The sequence below is a fragment of the Sturnira hondurensis genome, unplaced genomic scaffold (assembly GCF_014824575.4).
Source record: "Sturnira hondurensis isolate 20B ecotype Veracruz unplaced genomic scaffold, ASM1482457v3 Scaffold0009125, whole genome shotgun sequence".
In the NCBI taxonomy this organism is placed as follows: Eukaryota; Metazoa; Chordata; class Mammalia; order Chiroptera; family Phyllostomidae; genus Sturnira; species Sturnira hondurensis.
Genome location: NW_028081756.1, coordinates 1,450,511 through 1,473,560, shown reverse-complemented (window position 1 = coordinate 1,473,560; position 23,050 = coordinate 1,450,511). Strand labels below are relative to the sequence as shown.

The following is a 23,050-nucleotide window of genomic DNA, read 5'->3' as shown; positions in this document are numbered from 1 at the left end:
GCTGCCCAAAGGCCAGCTGTGTGGCTCATGTAGGCCTCTGGAGACTTTCTTCTGACCTGCCAGAGCCAATCTTCTTGTCCACCTGTTCCTCAGAAATCATGAGAGGCGGGGATGCAGAGGGGACAAATGCTGCTCCCAGAGGCCACAGGGCAAATCCAAGCCTCAGGACAACTGGAGGGACAGACACAACCTTGTCAGTCCAGTTGGGAGCAGTCATTATTTGCTGGAATGCCATCTTTAAATGGAAGTCCTCAAGGCACAATCAGGTTTAGGAGGCAAGGTCGATGGCTCCAGCCTGGCAGTGGCGGAGCCTAAGATCCCAGTGGACCACATAGCCCCATTATTGCTTGCACCATATCCCAGCTCTTGTGGGAAATTCAAGAAGAGAGTCTTAACTTCCATTTCCTCTGAATGTTCACCCAACAGGCCAGGGGGCCTGAGCCTTTCCTGACAGCCCTTCCAAAAGGAGAGAGAAAGGACTGTTGCTGATCTGGACTGGGCTGTGGGTCTCTAAACCAGCAGAAAGAATACTGAAGCTTGATTCCGGTGCCCTCACACCTTTCTAATAGGCCCTGTGGGTCCACATACCAGGTGGAAGAGGAGACACCATATAGGCCTTGGACCCCATCTCATATCAGCCTGGTTCCAGGCTCTGAAGGCAGATCTGGCCTCTTCTGGGTATAGGGGTTGGTTCACAATTGGTTCCCTGCACTGCCCCAGAAGCCTGTGAGCTTGGAGCCTCACAGGAAATAGCTCCCTGCCACAGACCCCACTGACAGGAGCTATTTACTAGGAGAACAGGCAGAAAAAATAGCTGCCCTCTCTTGGGAGAGCCTGGCAAGCCAACGAGAGGGATTTTCAGGAGTCTGCTCATCAGAGCTTCCTGTGCAACTCAGGATGATAACTGTTCAACTGTCTTTTACTCACCTTGACAGACCTTTCACTCCTCCTGCCCTCCCAGCAGCTGTGATGGGAGTGGCCTGTCAGCGTGGCCTGCTTGGCTTCAGAGGGTGCTAAGTGGAGCTCAGATCACAGTCCAGAAAAGAGCTCGTCCTGGTCACTGCTAAGATGAGTCCAATGTAGTGCACATGCCAGTGACGCTGCACAGTGCCCTGGTGACACAGCCAAAAGGGGGGAAGTTGGGCAGAGGCAGCCACTTGCCAGAATAGCTAACGTTTACTCAGCATGTCCCCATGCCAGCCTCTGTATCTTGATTGACCCTCACAGCAGTCCAGTGAAACCAGTCCTGGTATAGCCCCTTTATGGGTGAGGAGACAGTAGCAAGGAAGCTCAGATGACCTGTCCAGGTCACAGAGAAGTAGGCAGGAAGCTCACTTTCTAATGCAGGCCTGAAGGAGCTCAGAGCCTGGGTGCTAAAGGCCTGCTCTGGAGACTAGGATACCAGGAGGCTTCCCAGGGCCCTGTGGCCAGTTCTCTGCCCTCAGCTTCCTCTAGGAGGCCATGGTTCTCCTGGGGAAAGAGGGAGGGATCTCATGCTGCCATGTAATGCTCTTGCTAGGGATTGTTGTATCAAAATCATGTTGTAGAGGGGCAGAGAGGCCCAGAGAGGTTCAACAACTTGCTTAACAGCACACTGCAAGCTGGGAGGAGGGGCAGTCTGCCTCCAGCATCAGCCTATTTGCGGATTCGCTGTTACCAGGCAAGCTTCAGAGCACCTGAGCCTCTGGATCTGAGCTGCCTTGATGAGGGGCCAGTGGGGGGCATCATGGGGAAGCAGTCCAGATGGAGGAAAGAGGCTGTCCCTGAGGTCGTGGGCCCAGGGTCTGCAGTATACACAGCTCATAAATAAGGGCCACCCCAGCTGAAGAGGTCATTTGTCACTATGTGCTTGTGTGAAGGGACAGATCCTTAGTTTCTCAGCAACCTGGTCCTGACCCAAGAAGACAATTTTATTAGTGCCTCTGCACACCCACCCCCAGCAGGCCCCATGGCTAAAAATTACCCTTAAGGTCTATTGGGGGTGATTGACAGTGCATGTCATTCAGGAGCCAGCTGCAGACTTTCATCATTGGAGGATCTAGGTGAGGGTGGAAGGGGTTTCCTAGAGACCAGCGGGTCTAACTCAGTGATCACATGGGTGGGAAAACTGAGGCAGGAGAGGAGAAAGCAACTCAGCACCACAGCCCCCTGAGATTCCCACCTACCCCCAAAGTGGGTACCTTAACTGAGCCTGAGGACCCTTCTCTTTAATCTACAGAGTTGCTCAGACCCAGTGGGTCCTGGGGCCATGGGACCCCCAGGCTTTCTTGGCACACTTAAGGCAGGGCATTCCTGGGTCTATGGCCCCCTAGCAATGTGAACTCTCCCGTCATTATGTTTACCTGAACTATGGGAAGGGACAATACAGAGCCCTCACCTTTGCCCCCTTCCCCTCCAAACCCCACACTAGTATCAGGGCTTGTGCACCAAGAACCTCAGTAATCAAGATAAGTAATTTATTGTTACAGTTTTTAAAATGCAAATTAGCACCCCAAAACTCCATTGTGTAAGTTTCATTGCTACTCTCACAAATTGCCACGAATTTATTCTCTCATCAATCTGGAGGTCAGAATTCAGTTTTAGGAGCCGAAAATCAAGGTGTCAGCAAGGCTGATTACTTACGAGGACTTCAGGGGAGAGCCTGTTTCTTGCCTCTTCCGCCTCTAGAGGCTGCCCACATTCCTTGGTGTGGCCTCATCACTTCCTTCCTGACACTGTCTCCTCTTCCACAGTTGACCCTTGAACAGCATGAGGGTTGACACCAACCTTCATGCAATCGAAAACCCACATATAACTTTTGACTTGGCAAAAACTGAACTGTTAATAGCCTACTGTTGACTGGAAGCCTTACTGATAACATAAACAGTTAACACATATTTTGTATGTTATAGGTACTACATACTGTATTCTTACAGTAATCTAGAGACAATGTTAAGAAAATCATAAGGAAGAGAAATTACATTTATAGTATTTATTTAAGAAATTGCATATAAGTGGACTCTCACAGTTCAAACCATGTTTAAGGGTCAACTGTATAATCAGATTTCCCTTTGACTTCCTTTCTGACGTCCATTGAGCTAATCCAATGTAATTGCTCCACCTTAATTTAATCACATCTACAAAGTCCCTTTTACTATGTAAGGTAACGTAGTTAAAGTTTCCGGGGAGTAGAATGTGGACATCTTTAGAGAGCCTTTACTCAGCCTGACACATCCATGATAAACAAAATTTTCATATTTTATAAATGGGTTTTTTGCATTAACTTTTATTTTTTTAATTTTTATTTATTTATTCTTAGAGAAAGGGGAGGGGAGGGAGAAAGAGAGGATGAGAAACATCATTGTGAGATATGAGAGAGAAATGTGTTCCCCTGACTGGAGACAGAACCTACAACCCAGGCTTGTGCCCTGACAGGGAATTGAACCAGCAACGTTTTGCTTTGCAGAATGAGGCCCAACTAACTGAGCCACACTAGTCAGGGCTAATTTGCATTCTAAAAACATTACAATAAAATGTTTACCTTGATTACTAAAGTTTTTGGCACCCGCCTTAAATTGTGCAACTGTGGTGAGTACCTCACTTGCCTTACCCTAGTTTAGGCCCTGTGTAATAGGAAGAGCAAAAAGACTGACCCTGCCCTGCACACGCTGCTTTCAGATGAGCTCCCCACCATTCTAGCCTCAGGGCTCCCTTAACCCCCTCTCTTGCAGAGTTCTGCCCACAGGAAGGACATCTATCCTTTCTGTTTGGCGTTGCATGGCCCTCAGCTTTGCTTCCCTTCCCCGCCCCAGCCCCTCACAGTGGGGGACTGTGCCTGGGACTCTGTACCCATCCCAGTCCTCATAGTCCTTGCAGTATGGGATCGTGGGCTCTTTTTACAGAATGCTGCCTTTGTGAGGTCATAGCTTTTGCAGAAAGATCGTTTAGATCTAAATTGAAAATCTGTCACTATCTTTGCGACCCTAGGAAAATGACACCTTTGTCAGCTTCAGCTGTGTCGTCTGGAAAAAATGGGACAATAATACTAGCTTCTCCGGACTGCGCTGGATACCATATGTTAAGTCCTAAGCACCGCCCCTGCACTCAGTCCCTGGCGCTCTTAGGCGCTGGCCCTGAGGCCTGGAGCTCTAAGCTCCAGCTATTCCCAGATTTACATCTAGGTTCATAACTTTTGGCAGGGTGGGGCAGACCTAGTACCTGATCTTCCTGAACCTCCATTGCTCCACCTGGAACACCTGCCTCCCAGGTTGCGGGGAATGGGAGCTCCTAACGTCAGTCCTTGGTCAGGACGTTGGGACCTATCATGGGATTTACTAGTTTTTCTGGGGTGCAAAATAACATGGGGTATTAGGAAAAAGGGGGAGCAGATGATCGAAATCGCAGATCTTCCACGGGTTTCAACTTCAGGCTTGGCATTTCAGGCATTCGCAGTCCCGGGCTCTTCCTCCCTCCTCTCTGGGGTCTGGGCCGGCTGAGGGTGTGCGGGCGGGCCTCGGGCAAGCTGCTACCTGCGCGCGTGCCAGGCATTCCTGCTGCCGCGGAACCGCCGCGCCCGGGCCGCCATGGGCCTGATGCCGGCCGCGCGGGCCCTCTCCTGCTGCCGCTCCTGCCCGCGGCCGTGCAGTCGCCTGCCAGCCTGCTGCGCACCCGCCGCCCCAGGTAGGGCGGGACAGGATGCGGGCGTTCAGGGCCGGGAACGCACTTGAACCCGATACTGGCGAGGCGGGCTAGAGGAGCGCTACGCATGCGCGGCTGGGAGCTGGGGGCGAGTGCCGGGGTGCCAGCGCGGGACCCTGAGTCGCCCTGGTCGAGCGGAACGCCCTCGTGACCCAGGGCAGAGGCCGAGGCCTGGCGCCTGCTACCCGAGTGGGCGTCCGGCGTGCGGAGATGAGGAAACAGCGAGAGGGCTTGCAGAGGACGTGCCTCCCCCGACCACTACAAGGGACTGAGACCAAGTGGGAAGCGCGCCCAGGGCTTCCTATTCCAATCCCCAGGCTCTCCTGCTTTTACCTTCCTGTGTCTCAGAGAGGGACCGCTGTGCCCTCTTGAGGCCTGGCTCTGGGCAGACCCCCCCCCCCCCCAAGATGATGTTTGCCTCTCGCTTTTTTCTGTCTCCTGCGCTGACTTTATCCCGTTGCTTGGCGAGGCCTGGGTGGGCAGGAAGAGCCAGGGAAAGGAGTTTCAGCACGAAGAATTTTTACAGCATATAGGCACAACTGCTGGAGTAATGGAAGGATGGATTTACAAACGGTGGGTGGGTGCAGGGAATGTGGCGCCTGCCCTGGGGAGTGGAGAAGAAAGCAAGGAGGGATTGCCCAAAGTTTGTGGGTCTCTGGAGAGAATTTTAGAATTATTTTCCTCCTTGCTTCTCTTCTGTGACTGTGCCTTTAGGGCAGGCCTTAGGTATCTGCTCAGGGATCAGCTCCAACAGGGAATCCCAGCTGTCTCCCTTTTCCTGGGTGTGAGACTGGGGACAAGTAGAGCCCAGCCCTTCCCTTCCCCCAGGCCTCTAGGTCAAAAGAAGGCCATGTTTACCAAGTACCTGCTTCAGGGTGCCTGGTGTAGTAGGCACTTCCATGGCTGCTCACAGCCCCACAAAGTGCCAGTGGCTGAGACTCAGAGAAGTTGAGGTCACGCATGGGATCCCAGGCTTTGTCAGAGGGCAGCTGGCATGAGGCCCGACTCAGCCCAGCTCTGAGTCCTTCAGCAGGTTCATCCAGAGGAAAGGCATCCTCGGCCACTTTTCTCTCCCTGGCAGAGCCAGTGCTTTGTGAAGAGCGTGGGCTGGGACCTCGAGGAACCTGCATGCTGGCTGGGTTTCCAGGGATCCGCCAGATCTACTGGAACTGGTTCTTGGCAATACTATTTCTCCAAAATGTGCCAAGAGGGCTGAAAGAATTCAGTGCAGCTGTTCCAGGCTTTACCAGGTGCTGCCAAAGAGACTCTGGCAGGAGAACGGTAGGCAAGGCCTCTGGGCAAGGGAGGCTACACCCTGTTCTCTGAGTGCAGGGGCCTCCAGTGGGAGGGTGTAGTTGGGAAGGAGGCCTGGAAGGCTGAGCTGAAATGAGGCTTTTCCATGGGGCTCCCCAAGGCATCTCCCCTCCAGGGGTGGCAAGTGAGGCAGTGTTCCTGGAAAGCCTGCACAAGCTCTCAGGAAAGGCTCCGCATGGCTGTGCTGGGAATGTAGACTCAATCCCAAGGTCTGGCTGTGGCAGGTGACTGCCTAGGGAAGCTCTGAGAAGTTCCTACCGCCTACTACTAAGGGTCCTGGCCTCTGTCCAGCCCCAGAGTGACCTAGCACCCAGAGGCACTGTTGCCTCTTACTCAGGGCTCAATAGCCTGTGCTTAGCAGTGGGACATGTGGGTTTAAGATGTTCTTCTTTAGCTAGTATGATATTTGAAATATTTTTAAATAGGTTATTTAAAATCAAGAGAGTTTATATAAAAATCAATATTCCCAATTTCTTTGGAAAATGCACAGATCTGGTGGCACCAGGCCTGAATTCCCAAACGGCAGCACCAGAGAAGTTCAGTGGCCTCTGTCCCCTTTGGTCCACATACTTGTTCTTTCTCCACAGTCCCCACTACACCCAGCCTATACCTCACTCACATGGCTTTGCCAGGCATTCGTCTACTTTGACCTGCAGGGAACAGATGTCTCCCAAGGGCACTGGGATCAGGACCTTTAGTGAACAGTCAGGGGACATCCAGGGGGAATGCCCTTGAGCAGAGGGCCTCCAAGAGTAGAGACAGGTCGACTGGCATTGTGCCCTCCAGGCCTGCCTCCTGCTCAGCCACAAGTCCTTTCACCTCAGCTTTCCCACCAACTAAATGTCCTGTACATCTGCTGTCCTGCTACCTGGCCTGCACACAGTGCACAGGCTCCTCTACCTGGAAGCTTCTTTCCACCTCAGTCTGTGTACATTTCTTAGTAGCCCTTGGGAGGAGCTCAGCAGCCCCCTCCTATATGAGCTGTCCTAGACCCTGCCTTCAGCACAGCCACAGTGATCTGACCCTCCTGGCCACCATCACAGCTGATGTGAAGACACCCCTGCTTGAAGGCCCCTCACCAGGGGCCACTTCCCTCTCCCCAGTCGGACCCGATGCTCAGGGTGGAGCAGAGGTCATATGAACACACAGCCCCTACCCCACCATTGTGTTCAGCCTCACTCCCTCAGCTCACAGGTGACTGAGGCCACCGTCACAGGAAAGAGACACTGAGGAAAACAATTCTAAAACTCGGTAGAGAGCCACAGACCTTGGGTAATTCCATCTGGCCTCTGCTTGATGCCAACCATTCCTGAGCTCCTGTCTCCTGTCCCCAAGACACCTGTTGTCTTTCTGTCCATCCCTTCCTCCACACTTTCATTCTCTCACACTTGGGCCCCAGCCCTATCTAGGTACTAGAGAGCCTCAAAGCTGCCCAGAGGGCTAGAAACATGTAAATCCCACTGAGGCCTTCTCTGTTGGAAGCCCTTTGCTGCCTCCGCATCCCCCTTCATTACCCCCTAGGGAAAAGTCAAAACTTGGCCGACAGGCCAGGCCCTGTCCCTGCCCCTCTTCCACCAGCCTCTGGGTACAAGCCCGGAACAGACAGAGCAGCTGCCTCAGAGCCAGCCCCGCTGTTCATGGGTACCTGAGTCTCTGAAGGCCCCTCCCAACCTCAGCAACAAGCAATGCCTTCTCCAAGAAGCCCCTTGAGCACTTTCCCCACATTCCATAAATAGAGCTGTGAGAGCCAGAAGAGGGAGGCCACTGGGGCCCTGAGTTGGGAGGCGGAAATCGGCCTGCAATCCGAGGCCTGAAGGCAGACATGGGTGAGGCCTGATGAGGACCCAGGGGTTGTAGAGTGGGCACGAGGGAGGATGCTCGAAGAGACTGGAAGAACGGCAGCACCCTGCCCTGGCAAAGACCATGGGTCATGATGAGCATTGACCCTACATGTCCCTCAGGGAATCTGGGAAATAGGAGCCTCCCCCAGAGGCCCTCCAAGTGCTGAGCTTGGGTGGATGTCTGGGCTAGGGATGGGGGAGGGGACACAGGCAGAAGATGATGGTTAAAACCAAAGGCCATAATGACAAAGATTTCATCTGCGTTGGTCTAGGTGCATATCCTGGCTAAGTCCTCGAGGAGCAGAGTGTCCCCTTTTCTGAGCGTCAGTTTGTCCGTCTATAAAATAGGATGATCACACCTGTTTTTATTAATAATAATAGACTCTGAGTTACTCAGTTATGTGAGAATTAAATATATTGATATATGTAAAATGTTTAGAATAGCACCTGGTCCCACAAGTGCCATGTGTTAGCTATTTCAGCACTTCCCTCATATACACACATATGCACACACATGACCCCCACATGCATGTATGAACACACATAGCCCAAGTGCACACTGATTTCTTCCTAAAGCTTCGGTGGCATTATTAGGTGCATTCCACATGAGCATTCCACATTATTAGGTGCATTCCATACCCTTCTAGAAGGGTATGTTTTCATCCCTCGGGTTCTGTGTGCTTCGTCTTTGGGTCCTGCGGGGTGAGGAGGGACATTTAGTGAGCCCTGTTCTATGCCAAGCACTGTATTACAAATTGATATATCTTATTTCAAAATAACCATTGTGTGTGGAGAGACAATTAGGCTACCCGAGTCCTGCCAGCACTTAGCGCCAGGGGAAGGATTGAGAGTCTTACTCACTGACTCATCATGCCGGTCTTGGGAAGCTACCTGTCTGGGCTTATGTCCCTTAGGGACCATATGCTTCTGGTGTACTCCTAAACCTGCCCTGCAGGGGAGTTCTCTGCATCATAGATCTGGAAGCTGTTGGGCACTCCAAAGTCCTCTAGAGCTTAGGGCTGGGAGAAGACTGTTTTTCCTATTACTCTTACTGCGAGATAGAAAGCTTTATGGGTCTCAGCTCCTTCTACTCTTTGCCTTGGCTGCCAGGGACCTCTTAACCCAGTTGTGTATATAGTTCTCACAGGTTTTCTCTGTCAGAAATTCTTCTTTTGCTCTATCCCTCATTTGCTATTTTTGTCCTGTATTAAATGTTTTGGATCTTTTACTACCTGATTTTTTTTGCAGGTGTCATTAAAATATAGCATACATAAAAGTAGAGCAATTACAAGCATACAGTTTAGTGATTTTTCTCAAAGTGCACGCAACCAGGGAAGCAGTGTGCATCACCAACACCCAGAGCCTGTCAGGCCCCATCCAGTCGCTGACCCACTGAGCTAGCCATGTTCTGACCTAGTTTTGAATTTTACAAATAGGGTAGTGAAGTTTTGTTCTGGGTCTGGCTTTTGCATTTTTTTAAAGATTTTATTTATCCATCTTTAGAGGGGAAGGGAAGGAGAGAGGGAGAGAAACATCAATGTATGGTTGCCTCCCATGCGTCCCCCACTGGGAACTGGCCTGCAACCCAGGCATGTGCCCTGACTGGGAATCGAACCTCCATCCTCCATTTCAGAGGCCTTCGCCCAATCCACTAAGTCACACCAGCCAGGGCTGGCATTTTTTAAATGTATTGTTTTAAATTTTTATTATTGATTCTAGAGACGTGGGAGAGAGAGGTTGAGCTTTTTTAAAAAAAAATCTTTTTCCCAAATCCTCACTTAGGGATATGATTATCGATTTTAGAGAGAGAGGAAGGGAGAGAGTAAAAGAGAGAGAAACATTGATCAGTTGACTCCTGTATGTGGCCTGACTGGGGATCAAACCCACATCCTTTTGGTCTATAGGGCAGCACTCCAACCACCTGAGCCACTCGGCCAAGGATATGTGTTTGGTTTTTCATAAGTTTTAAAAGTTTTTGGTACATAGAGCTAGTATAAAATTTACCATCTTAACCAATTTTAACTGTACAACTCAGTGGAATTAAATATATTCATAATGTGCAACCACCATCTCCAGAATTCTTTTCATCTTGTAAAAGTGAAACCATGTCCCCAATAAAGAATAACTCCTGATCTCCCTCCTCCAGCCCCTGGCAGCTACCCTTCTACTTTCCGACTTTGAGATTATTCTAGCACCTCTTATAAGTGGAATCATGCAGTATTTGTCATTTTGTGACTGACTGATTTCACATACTCTAATGTTCTCAAGGATCATTCATGGTGTAGCATGGGCCAGAATTTTGTTTCTTTATAAGGTCGAATAATATTCCACTGTAAGTACATACCACATTTTGTTTACCCATTCATCTGTGGATGGACACTTGGATTGCTTCCACCTTTGGGCTATTTTGAATGATACTACTGTGAACACAGTTGTACAAATATATGTTCAAGTCTGCTGTCAGTTATTTCGGGTATATGTGTATAACTAGAAGTGGAATTGCTGGGTCGCATAGTAATTCTGTTTTAAATTTTTTTAGGAAACTCTGTATTGTTTTGTGCAATAGCTATACCATTTTATATTCTCACTAACAGTGCACAAGGGTTCCAATTTCTCCACATCCTTGCTAACATTTATTATTTTGTTTTTTTTTCATTTTTATGCTTTTAACAGTTCATTGTTATTGTCCTTTTTCATTACTATTCATTCCCCATCCCCTCTTCTATCTTGTTATTTTGTTTTTAAATAGCAGCCATCCCAGTGAGTGTGAGGCAGTGTTTCATTGGTTTTGGTTTGCGTTTCCTTAAAGATTGGTGGTGTTGAGTCACGACTGCATTTTCACATGGACGCATCGTGCGCCTAGTCGCATGAGCTCTGCCCCACCTGCTCTGCTGATAGCTGTGTTAGGGCCATGTGAGCAGACCCTGATGTATTTGCTCATTCTGTTGCTGATGGGCATTGGGTGCTTACGCATTTGGAGAGGTTGCAAGGACTGCTGCTAAGAACATTCTAGAGCGGGTCTTGTGGTGGACATGGTCTTGAGTTTTTAAATCATTGGCCTCTCCTCTTTAGAGGCTAGTGTTGCATGAATAAACTAATCAATAAAATGTGTAATGCATGTTCCCTGCGGGCCCTTTTAAGGTTCCTCAGGCTTGCACAATCTCCACAAGACGAAACAGGACACCTGTCCACAGTGCTCTTCTGCTCCCTGTCCCAGGTGGCTTGGCATCCAGGTGCCTGGCAGGTTCCTTTATAATTTCTAATCTGCTCCCTCAGGAGCAGCCAGCCGCCTTTGGCCCTGACGCCGCCCTTGCCCTCCGTTGTCCCAAGAGCCCACTCTCACCGCTAAGCTGGATAGCTGAGGGTGTGACCACGTCCTCTCTATGCCCAGGGGTCTTTGGGCAGCGCCTGGAGGACACAGTCCACCATGAGCAGAAGTATGGCCCCCGCCTGGCCCCTATGCTGGTGGAACAGTGTGTGGACTTCATCCGGGAGCGCGGGCTTACTGAGGAGGGGCTCTTCCGCATGCCAGGCCAGGCCAACCTGGTGAGGGACCTGCAGGACTCCTTTGACTGTGGGGAGAAGCCACTGTTTGACAGGTGAGCCCCTTGGGGAGGGATGAAGGTGGGGCCATTATCCCCTTGCTGGGCCTCCTCCCAGGACATCAGCTACAGAGTCAGGCTTGCACAGGTGCCCAGGAAACCTGGCAGCAGGACTCTGGGGAGAATGGTTCCTCACATTGCTGCATGTGTGCTGAAACAGTCCTCCCCAATGGGCAGAGCCCAGAGCCCCAAATTCCTGCAGCTTCCCTAGGCCTCCTTTCAGGGACAGTCCTGCCAGGGAGGAGGTCACTCACTTCCAGGCAGGCCTTTTCTGCTGCAGATGCCCCTAAACCCAACTCAGGCAGGAGAAAGGAAGGGCCTCTGTGCTCCATTCAGGACTTCAGGCCCTCTTTAGAGCGTCTGCCCTGGGTTCTGCTTGGGGTGACCTGCCCCCAGGCTCCATCAGTGCCAAGATGGGGCAGCAGCTGTGGCCCCACATGCTCTCAGGTTTCCTGATGGGGAGCAAGTCTACTCCACTTGTCTTGGGCCAGTGCCCATCCTAACCCATCACTGGGGCTTACTAGGTCCACAGGTTTACCCTTTGGGCAGAGTCAACCTCACTAAGAGCCAAGGGGCTAAGAATAGGGGAAATGGGGACAGTTTTTCATAGGAAGTTCTTCCTGCATCAAGCTTACCCTGGCCTCCATGGAGCTTTCCTTTTCTTCTTGGATCTGCCCTCACAGATGTGGCCCTCTCTGCCCCAGGGTAGGTTTATGGGTTCCTACTGGCAGCCCTGGACTTCTCAGGCCTCTTTGTGGAGCAGAACACCCCCGTCCCTCCAGCTTCTGCCCAGACGCATCACTGTAGTCAGGAGAGTCTGCCCATGTCTTTCTTCAGATGTGGAGTCTGAGACTGACCACCATTCCCCAGAGGAGGTCTGCCCAGGAGGCACAGGGGTCCCTCCCTCTATCTGGAGTCTCATGAAGCTGCATTCTGATACCCTGAACTTGTGGTCCAGAATTTGCAGTCTCAGTGATCCTGTGGTCCATTCTGAACCTCTGCCAGCTGGGCCTCTTCTATCCTATGCCCGTGTGGTCCAGGATTGTAGTTGGAGATTGCTTCCAATGATGCCCCTTCTGTGATTCCTGGAAACTCACCCTTGACATTGGGTTCTGGGCACTTTTCCTTCTAGAAACTGCTTCCTGGGTTATCTGACACCATTCTTTCTCATTTTGTACCATGTCCGTGGTGGTCCTCTAGTGCTGCCCTGGTGCCCATCTAACTGCTCCGAGGCATTGCAGAACAGTCTGACTCCTAGGTACAAACCATAATCTGCACAACAGTGAACTTCAGGCCCAGGTGTTGGGCTCCCTGCTCCATAAATAGCCCCACCAGGCCAGAAGCCTCAGTCAGCAGAGCTGTCTCATACCAAACCCTTCCCCAGCCCTGGCCCTGGGGCGTGTAGCAGTTCTAGGCCTGTCTACCTTGTTGCCAAGCCCCGAGGAGGGTTTCCTTTGAGCCAGACCCTGACTGCTCCATTGACCCTAACCATAGTCCCTTCTTACTTCCTTCAGTCAACTTACCTCACCCATCTACTGAGTGAGAGTGCCCCCTCAGGCAAGGGGATGTGGCCATGAACTAGACAGAAAAGGTCCTGCCCTCAAGGGGTCAGGGAAGATGGCAAACAGGTAAATGCACACAAAGGGGACCAGCAGAGTCTTCAGTCACCAAGCCCAAGCCCTGTCTGGCAGACTACCTTAGAGGAAATCCAAGACCAGACACAGTCCTGGAGCCCAGGCCTGCTGCCCTCCATGGTGCTCATCTTAGCCAGGGCATCTCTGAGCTGGAAGCAAGAGACCAAGGACTGGGAGCAGACACCTAGGATGCTAGGTGCTGGAAACAGGGTGAGGAGCATAGAAGCCCAAGCATCCACTGGGGAAAGGGTCAGACCTCTGATCTGCCCACCCCAGGAGGAAGTTCAGGCTTGGGCAAGGACAGCTGTGTGCCTGCCTCCCTGCCCACCCCCGCTCCCATCCACCCAGGAACGGTGCAGCTGCCATGTCACCCTGCAGAGGACTCTGGGGTGGCCACCAGGCCCACAGAAGGGGACTCTTCACTCCCACTGGTTCCCTGACCGGCTGTCCCAGGGCCCCTCTGAGCCAGCGGGATCTTGTGTGATTCCTCCCACCCAGAGCAGCCACAGTGTGGGGAGCAACTGCACCCTGCCAGCCCCATAGCTTTTACAGCAGTGGGGAGTTTCACAATGCCATCCCCGAGGGCCAACCCAGACCTGAGGCACAAGGCTTCTAAGCAGGGGCTTGGGCTGTGGGTTGTCTGAGCTGGGGCTCCAGTCCCTAGCCAACTCTGGACCCCTGTGCCAGGCTCCTGGAAGCAGCCTGGGCATTTTCTTAACTGGGTCAGTCGGAGCAGATGCAGTCTCCAGCCCTCTGTGGCTTTTTTGTGCACATGCGCGTGCGCACACGTGCTTGGGCATGAGAGCAGAGCCTGCCGGTGGGTGGGAACATGCTGGTACATCTCGCAGTTCCCTGGCACCCATGCTTCTCATGTGTCCCCTTGCTGGCAGCACCACAGACGTGCACACGGTGGCCTCCCTGTTGAAGCTGTACCTGCGGGAGCTGCCCGAGCCTTTAGTCCCTTTCGCCAGGTATGAGGACTTCCTCAGCTGCGCCCAGCTGCTCACCAAGGACGAGGGGGAGGTTAGTGGCTCCTGGGGACTCATCCTGGGAGGTGGACCTGCTAGGTGTGGGAAGGGGGCTGTGGAATCAGCACACAAAACTCTGACTCTCATCATGTTTTGAGACATGTAGATCCTGACCTGAGGCCTGCTGTGTGTGTGTTGGGGTGGGGGCGGGAGAACCCTGCTGTGGGGGCAGGTTTATCTTGCTTTGTTCATGGGGCAGCCTAAAGCCTCCTGATGCTGGGGCGGTGGGGGGTGCTGGAGCACTCCCTCTGTGCAGGACCCTCTCTGCGTGGGGTTTCATTCAGCCTGAGAGGGCTCAGGGCAGGTGCCTCCTAAAGCAGGCTGAGTGCTGGTCACACCCAGGACACTACCCAGTAGGTACTCCTACTCTACCACCCAGTTCTACACTCATATCAGGCTACCCAGTGCCACAGAGTTCAGAAACAACCAGACCCTTCATCTGTTTATATTCTGCCTCCTTCCGAAAGAATCTGAGATAGGACAGAGGCTCCCACCCCCACCCGCAGGTGTTTGGCTAGGAAGGACTGTTTACCTTCCCTGTGGCCCTATGGGAGATGAGGGGTCTGTATCTGGCAAATATTTGTGTCTCAATAAGCACTGGCCCTGACATTCCTCCAATGCCCTGCAGAGGCCCACCCCTCACACCAGTCCCCAAAGTAAATCTGCCTTCCCAGGAGGTCATAGGTCTGGCCCAGCCACTCCTCAGAGGGAGATGGAGTTGGTGGTGCCCTCTGGTCACTGGAGGCCGAGCCGAATGGGCAGCTGGAGGTCTGGCCTCTGGTGCCTGCCACCCTCATCCCTGCCCATTTACTTGTCCCTCCCTCAGAGAGAGAAGGGCCAGTTGCTGGTTTCTGAAATGCTGTTTTTCTTTTTCAATACCAAGGGGACTCTGGAGTTGGCTAAACAAGTGAGCAGCCTTCCCCTGGCCAATTACAACCTGCTCAGATATATCTGCAAGTAAGTGACTTCGGGGCAGGGGCCGGGTCATTCTCCCATCCCACACTGCTCCCTGAGTGCCAGTCAGAGAGCCAGCAGGGACTGCTAAAGAAAACAGTCCCTGTGCAAAACTAGCTTACAGTGGAAGCAGGAGGTGCTCCAGTCCCTCGTGGATCATTCAGAAGGGAAGAGACATACTTCTGTTCTTTTTGCCCCCTTTTCGTGCCTTTCTCAGTCCCCTTACCCAAGAGTCACCTCCTGACATGACCCCAGCTCAGGTGTTGAGAAAGAGCATGCGGGTCAGCCCTCCCCCAGTCCCTGACATCTGCCCCACTGCAGGTGAGACAGCCATGTGTCTTCCTTCCATGCTGATGACAGTACCTTGTCCTACAGGTTTTTGCTTCTGCTGTCCGTCCTGGACCCTAAGGGAGGCTCTGCCCTCTACCAAGCTGGCAGGGGTAGCTGGCTGTGGGAGCATGTGGCTGTGGGCCCCAGGCAGCTCCCTACAGAGCAGGCATCAGGATTTGCCCCTCCGCCAATGGCCTCTTCCTTACTTGGCAGGTTTCTAGATGAAGTTCAGTCCCACTCAAATGTCAACAAGATGAGCGTCCAAAACCTGGCAACCGTTTTTGGACCTAATATTCTTCGGCCACAGATAGAAGACCCAGTGACCATCATGGAAGGTGACTGGATGTTTGTATGACAATGTGGGAGGGCATGTGTGCCCATATGTACCTGTAAGACATCTCTAGTCCCTGTCCCAGAGCCCCTGAGAGCATGGGTAGTCAGGCACAGACATTATTGGCAGCATAGGGTTGTGAGATACGGGGACTCAGCTGAGAGGGCTCTGACACCCAGAAGCTGATTTCCAGTCCTAGCCTGCCACTTGCTCACTTCACAGCCTTCATGGGCATTGCGCCTGCTTTCTCCCCTGCACCTAGCTGCTGGAGTGGGCTGGGAGGCACAGTGCCTCCTCTGCTTCAGGACCCGCATTTGTCTGAGGAAGACGATCTTTGGGCAGTATCCCTCTGTCTGTGCCTGGATTTGGAGGGTATAATGGTCATCCTTTCCTTCAGGGTGGCTGATGGCAACCTCTTGCAGAGTTCTCTCTTGAGGGGCAACCTGGTTCTGGGCTGCAGGCAGAGCCTGGCACCCTGGGTCCAAGCTGCAGTGTCCCCTGACAGGTCTGACTGGAGAGACATTCACAGCCAGGCCTTTCTCGATTTGGCTCCTTGGCAGGCACTTCCCTTGTCCAGCACCTGATGACTATCTTGATCCGCAAACACAGCCAGCTCTTCACTCCAAGGACCACTGAAGGGCCAGCCTCCCCCCACGGGGGCCCACCTTGCACAGTGGGGTGGGGCTCCGAGGAGGTCATGAGGGACCACCAGGCAGAGCCCAGGAGCCCCAGCGCCCCTGGCCTACCCTCACACAGGACCTCATCTCTGGATGGGGCCACTGTGGCTGCACTGGCTAGAAACTCTGCCCTGGGCCCGGGTAGCCGCTGTAGCCTGACCACCAGCAGCCCTGGGAAGAGGATGCAGACTCTGCCCAACTGGAAGTCTTCCTTTCGGCAGTCAGGGCCCCGGTCAGGGAGCCCGACAGCAGGCAGCTCGTCCCTGGAGGTGCCCATAATCTCCTCTGGCGGGAACTGGTTCATGAATGGGTTGTCCTCCTTGCGAGGCCACCACCGGGCCTCCTCAGGAGACCGGCTCAAGGACTCGAGCACCTCACAGAGACTCTCCACCTACGACAACGTGCCGGCAGCCAGCCTCTTCCCCAGCACTCCTAGCATGTCCAGCTCAGCATGGTCGGGGGCCTCCTCCTTTGAGGCCTCTGCTAGGGGCTCTGTCAGCAGCTGCACAGCCTGCCGGGCCAGTGACTCCTCTGCCTGCAGCTCCCTGCTCACCGAGGGGGCCCCAGAACCCTCCCCCTTCCCCAGCAGCAATGAGGACCACAGATCCCCAGACCTGGGCCGCAGCCTGGATGAGGTGGGCCTCTGCCCCAGGAGCAGCGAGCCTAGCGACCCAGGCAGCCTGGCCCAGGACCGTGCCCACCACTCCAAGACTCTGCAGGGCCTGATCACAGAGCTCAGGGCAGAGCTGTGCCGACAGAGGACTGAGTACGAGACAAGTGTGCAAAGGTAAAGGGCTGCAGACTGGGCTGACCAAGGCTGCTGTGCCTTGGGCTGGGCAGAGCTGTTGTGGGGCAGCGCTCACTGGGCCTGGCCCCAGGCAATCAGCCTCTGGTTCTGAAGGAAAGCCTCCTGGAGGCAGGGGTCTGAGCAGTCAGCCCCAAGAAGTCACCTTTGCAGGAGAATGCTGCAGGACAGGGTGGAGATGGAGCTTCGGGGGTTTTATGTTAGGGAGAGCTCCATGAATACTGCTGAAGGAATGAGTCAGAATCTCAGCCTGGGCTGCTCAGAGCACCGCTGATAGAGGGGCTGAGGCTAGGGGTTCCTCTGTGGCCCTCAGTCAGGTAAGAGGCACTGGGCTATGCTGACAGCAGTTAGGTCTGACGTGAATGAGGACAACTTCTGATCAGAATCTGGTTTCCTCTGGGGAGGGAGCTGGCAGTGCTGAGCCAGGCTGTCCATCCTGCCCTGACCACAGGAGGGTGCTTTGTGTCACGTGCTGAGCCTTTCAAGCTTGCTCACCACGGTCCTTGTTTGACCCTCCCAGCCTCCCTGTGAGGAGGGTGTTTTTCTGGCTCTGAGAGGCCAGGTTCTCCAGCTAAGGTTGCCAGCAGAAGCTTCATTGAATAGCACTGTGCTTCCAGCATCATCTCTGACTCCTTGGTCTGGCTCTCTGACCTGTGGCCCAGTTCCCGCCCACTCGCAGGGGTGTCTGTGGGTTCTGAGGGCGTCCTCTCTCTATCAGGGGCAGTGGAGATAGAAGGAATTCCTAATTCTCATTTTGAGCCTAAGGGAACTGGGATGGCAGCACTTGGCATTTTTGCTCTTCTGGAAGCCACATCCTGGGCCTCCAGGGAGGGTTAATGTGTGCAGGGGCTGTGTCCTTGGTAGATATATGACAGGAGAAGAGCTTTAAGGACGGAGGCCACAAGGAAGGTCAGGGAGGGTCAGAGCAGGTCACTTCTGAGCCAGGACTTAAAGGACCGATAGGATCGAGTTGCGCAAGAAGGAGAAAGGACACACCATGAGAAAACCTCGAGGTATACAGTTGTGTGGAGTCCCTAAAAATGCAAGCCTGGGTTTACCAGGCAGAGGTGACAGTGGAAGCGGTGATGGGGACAGAGGAAGTGATTAGCTGCTAGGGACGAACAAACACATGGATGAAAGCTGTGGACTCCAGGGCGATTCACCACGGACAGCTTCACAGGAGGTCAGAGTCAGCTTGTCACCCGAGCTGCTAGTTCCTTCCCATACTCAGAGGCTCCATTTCTCAGGGGAAATGCAGTGTTATTTCGTGGTGGACTCGGTCAGACCGTCAGGTGTGGACAGAGTGTCCCAGACAGGCTTTCTGCCCCCAGTGGGTACTGACTGGCCGTCCACTCAGGGACCTCACACATTTGTTTTAAAGACTGCGTGAGGTGATGGGGGAGTGCTCAGCACAGAGCTGACTATGGCCAGAGTGCTCCGGAAACACTGCTCTTACCGCTTTCTGCTTGGTGGGTTGGAAGAGAGATAAGGCCCTCAGAGGCAAACGGACAGCAATGACAGACCCTGTAGTGGCAGAGCAGTCCCACCCATTGTCCTGCTTGGAGGGGAGTGGTCGAAAATGAAAAGGCCTCTGAGCGTAGGAAGGAATAGGGCCCCATCTGGTGGGCCTTAGGGGGAATATATCTTGTTCATTCTGTTCCTATGGAGCCAGTACTGGGTCTGGTCTGGGTGGGCAGGGGCATCAGCTCTCCCCCTGCCTCCCCTGTGCTGGATGCTGAGGACAGAGCTATGACCAACACAGATCAACATCTCTGTCCTTGTGTGGTTGTGGGGGGCACAAACAGACTCTACAAAAGATAGACTTTAAAATCTGTGTGGTCTGTTAGGAAGTTAGATAAAGGATGAGAATGAAACAGGGTGGAGGGGAGGGGAGCGTGGGGGGAAGGTTGGAGCTGAGCTGGTGCTGTAGGCAGAGGGAAGGGGGGCAGACGGGGTGTGGTGCGAGAAAGGGCTGGCTGGGGCAGGGGGCAGGACCTTCAGTCAGACTGTGCTCTGGATTTTACTCCTAATGGACTCTTAAGTGAGTGGAGGGCCTTGAGCACTTTGATCACTTTGACAGGTGCACCTGGCTGCTGTACTGAGGACAGCGTGACCAGTTAGGCCACAGGATCCAGGCCTGCCTGGGTGACATGGGCCCAAGGCAGTGGTTGAGGTGGGGAGAGGAGCCAAATGCTGAACATATTTGGAAGGTTTTGCTAGTTGAGCAACTGTGGGGGTAAGAAAAAGAACTGACTTAGGGACAACATTTTTGTTTGGCCAAGTAACTGAAAGAAGGTGTTCACTGGGGCTGGGGAGAAGTTCTTGGAAGAAGGGTCAGGGGCTCAGCTGTGGACCTGTGAAGATGGAGATGCTTATTTCACTTCTGAGCAGAGTTGAGGGTCATTAGCACGTAGATGGTGCTTCAGGTCTGGATACTGGACCAGGGCCCCATACTTGAGTGCACCAGAGTTCACCAGCAGGTGGGAGGAATTGGCAGAGAGAGCCCTGGGACTTTAAGAGTAACAGTGAGGGGCCATGGGGCTGCTGCCACCTGCCTTGGGGGCCTTATTTCTGACATCATGTCCTGTGCTCCCCAGGTGGAAGGCAGGGGTGGAGGGAGGTTTTTTCACTTCTCTGAGCTTGGCGTTCAGTGATTGAGGTGGAGGCCAGCCCCTGTCTGGGGCCAGGAGTTGACATTTGCTCCTCATACACCAGGTTCCAGGCATTGCGTTGTACACATGTGGTCTTTGTCCACTGTAGCTGTAGTACTTGAGTGAGGCTGTCCCTGCATTTTTCAGGACCTTAGGGCTCAGGGTAGTTTGTGTTCTGCCCACAGTCATGTGCCTTGTAAGTGGCTAGGCCGGTTCCCAAGGTCCAGGCTCAGTGCCTCCCTCAGGCCAGACAGGAGCTGGTCGTCTGGTTGGAAAGACAGATGTACCAACCTTTGTACAGTGTCAGCCTCTACAGAAGTGGTGTCACTCTGTGGTAGCACAAAGGAGCAATAATGTGACCTGCTGGGGAGGATTCAGAGAAGCTTCACTGAGGGCACACTGAGCTGGAACTAGAAGGGCTAGCAGGAATGGAATTGATGGCTGATGGGGTTTCCTGTGAGTTGCCGTGTGTGGCTGGGGAATGAGGCAGTGGGAGGGAGGAGAGTGGAGGCAAGTCCCAGTGGGGACAGGTCCTGCTTTCCGCAGTCCATCCTCCGCAGGATGGTCGGCTGGCCCACAGGGTAAAGTGGTCTTCATATTTTAGTGAGGACTCAGGGCTGGAGGCCAAGGGTTCACACTGGTGTTTCTGAACCACTAGCTATGGGCAGGTTCTCCAGAGGTGAAGTGCCAGGGTCTGGGGGCGGGGGAGCTGTGCAGCCGCTCTGGAGCTTGGCCTGCGCTGCACGCGGCCACCCCTCCAGGCCCAGCCTGAGAGGCTCTTCCCCCATCAGTTCTCTTGGCAAACCCAGCAAGCCATTCTAAAGCAGGGTCTTTCTTCTTGATTTTTAAGACTTGAAGAAGGTACCGCTAACCTGCGGAAAGAAATGTTGCAGCTAGAGGAAGAACTGGACCAGGAAAAGAAAAGATACACCATGCTGGAAATCAAGCTGAGGAACTCCGAGCGGGCACGGGAAGATGCGGAGAGGAGGAACCGCCTCCTGCAGCAGGAGATGGAGGAGTTTTTTTTAACCCTGGGGAGTCTGACTGTTGGGGCAAAAGGTGTCAGAACCCCAAAGTAAAGGAGTTTGCTTCTGCTGTGCTGCTTGTCCTCCCCTCAGCAGAGAGTCCCTGGCCTGGACCGTAAGGAGCCGGAGGCCCCTGCATTGTGGACCCCGCCTCAGTGCCCAAGCTCTGGAGCCAGCTGGACAGAGGAATCCTGACATCCAGGCGGGGTATGGCAGAAGCCTGGGCCCCTCATGGGATCTGAATGCTGCTGCTACAACTGCATGGTCCAGCAGGTGTCACAGGGGATCGTCTCTTGGCCATCCAAAGGGATGGCACCTGGAATTCAAGTAGTCCACCCAGGAACATTTTGCATTCTTTATTAAATTTTCTCTAAAAGCATGATACCTGTCTCCTTTATGGTCTGAAAAATGGCAATTACCGAGTGACCTCTACTGTTTTTATCAGGGTTGGGAGTCCCCAAAGTGTCCCATGGGTGGAATGCCTGAATGGGGTGTGAAGCTCCCTGAAGAGTACCCAGAACTGTCAACTGGATTTATGCAAATCTGTGTGCTCTGAGCTTCCTTACCTGTGTGCTCAAGGCAGGATGGGTTTCCTCTCCTCCCTTCACTCTGAGCCACCTGTGCCTCCATAGTTGGTGTCTGTCCTGGAATTGCTCTCAGAACCTTGAACCAGAACCTCTCAGTCCTTTGCCTGGCTCCAGCTCCGCTCTGGGACCAGGGCCTGGGCAGGGTGACAAGGCACATGTCTGAAGAAGAGGTGAACCAAAGTGCTGGGAAGTGCCCTTTCTCTGCTCTCCAGGAACCCATGCCTCAGGCTGTGCCCATCTCCCCTGCAGACTCCTTCCAGTTAGCACCAATCCCTCTCCAATGCCTGTTCACTTTCCCCCTGCAGTTCATCCTTCACTCAATGTTCCAATTAGGGCAAATCCTTCAAGAGAGCCTTTCTCTAGCCATTACCACACATGGCCTGTGCCTGGGCCAGAGCTCCTTGGCATGGGTCACAGGGAGCACCAAAGAAGCCACCTCCATGAAGAGGGGATTGGTCTCTGGGGCACTGGCGATACCAGAACCAGGGTCCCTTCATCTGTTCCTGCTCAATGTCCTTATGCAGTACCTCTCATTACCAGGAGCAGTAACCTACAATGGTGTTTTTTAGGCTGGAATGGCTAGAGGGTCACCAAAGTGCCCCAATTTCTGCCCACTCTATCTGGAGCAGTCATTATACCACCTATCTTCCCAGAGTCAGGGATAAACTATTGCACCAGAGCTTGCATGCCAGGGTCTCAGTGCTCCCAGGCAGTGCTGGCCTTCGTGGTGGGAGCTCTGAGTTAGGGGGTCAGAGGGGCGCAAGACTTGGTCTGCCCTCAGGCCCGCTGCCATCACAGCAGGCAGCCTGGGGAACCAGATTTCCCAGAAGATAAAATAATTGTCCCCCCTTTATTCCAAGGAGAAAAAAAAAGAATATGAGGTGACTTTGATTCCTCACAACCACTCAGTAGGGTAGGAATTGGCCCACACTCCCCCTTCAGAGGAAAAAAGCTAGCCGGAGGTAAGTGAAAACAAGATGTATTCTTAGGGTCCTGAGTTCCACAGACCTGGAATTCTGCCAACTTTGACCTGGCCATAAAATACCCCCAGGCTGTCAAAGGGACAGAAAAGACCAAAGGGCTATCACATAATGGAAAGGGCATTTGTCTGTCCTTTCTTAGCCACTAATACTGGCAAAGGCTGAGCTTTTAGCCAAGTCCTTTGTCAACACCTGCTCGTGAGCCTGCTGACAAAACTAGGACCTGCAAATGCATTTTTTTTTTCACAGAGAGTCAATTAGCAATGTTCAGGAGACATTCTGTCCTCCAATTCCCACTTACCCAGCACCGCCAACCCCATTTTTTCTATAATACATGCTGACTTGCTCATGAAGCTCCGGGGCTGACAGGCTCTGTCTGGCCCCATTCCCTTTCACTTTGGTTCTCCTTGAGTGAATGGCAGACGCTGTTCCCAAACCTGTGGATTCAAGCTATAATCCTTGTATTGACATCATTGAATATGATGAATGATTTATTCATCATTGAATAAAGCAGTGAAGTATGAATGTGAAAAGACAAGGAATTAACTTCTTGAAAAATCTACCTGAATGTTTTAGAAAAGACTCAGTAAAGTCAAGTTGCTGAAAGAAAGTTG

The 23,050-nt window shown here is 53.0% G+C and overlaps 1 protein-coding gene across 3 annotated transcripts in view; it reads left to right on the top strand.

Annotated features, from left to right (window-relative positions):
* The window catches only part of ARHGAP22 (Rho GTPase activating protein 22), a 31,904-nt gene extending 10,464 nt beyond the window's left edge, over positions 1–21,440 (top strand). For 2 of the 3 annotated variants that reach the window (XM_037056669.1, XM_037056667.1), the window contains exons 2-7: positions 11,224–11,431; positions 13,959–14,091; positions 14,980–15,053; positions 15,594–15,715; positions 16,272–17,175; positions 20,695–21,440. In XM_037056669.1, the coding sequence (XP_036912564.1) occupies positions 11,224–11,431; positions 13,959–14,091; positions 14,980–15,053; positions 15,594–15,715; positions 16,272–17,175; positions 20,695–20,923 (1,670 nt within the window). In that variant the 3' untranslated portion in view covers positions 20,924–21,440. Of the gene's footprint in view, positions 1–4,550; positions 4,660–11,223; positions 11,432–13,958; positions 14,092–14,979; positions 15,054–15,593; positions 15,716–16,271; positions 17,176–20,694 lie in introns of those variants that run through there. The other variant, XM_037056668.1, reaches the window with a different exon arrangement.
* Positions 21,441–23,050: the final 1,610 nt, after the last annotated feature.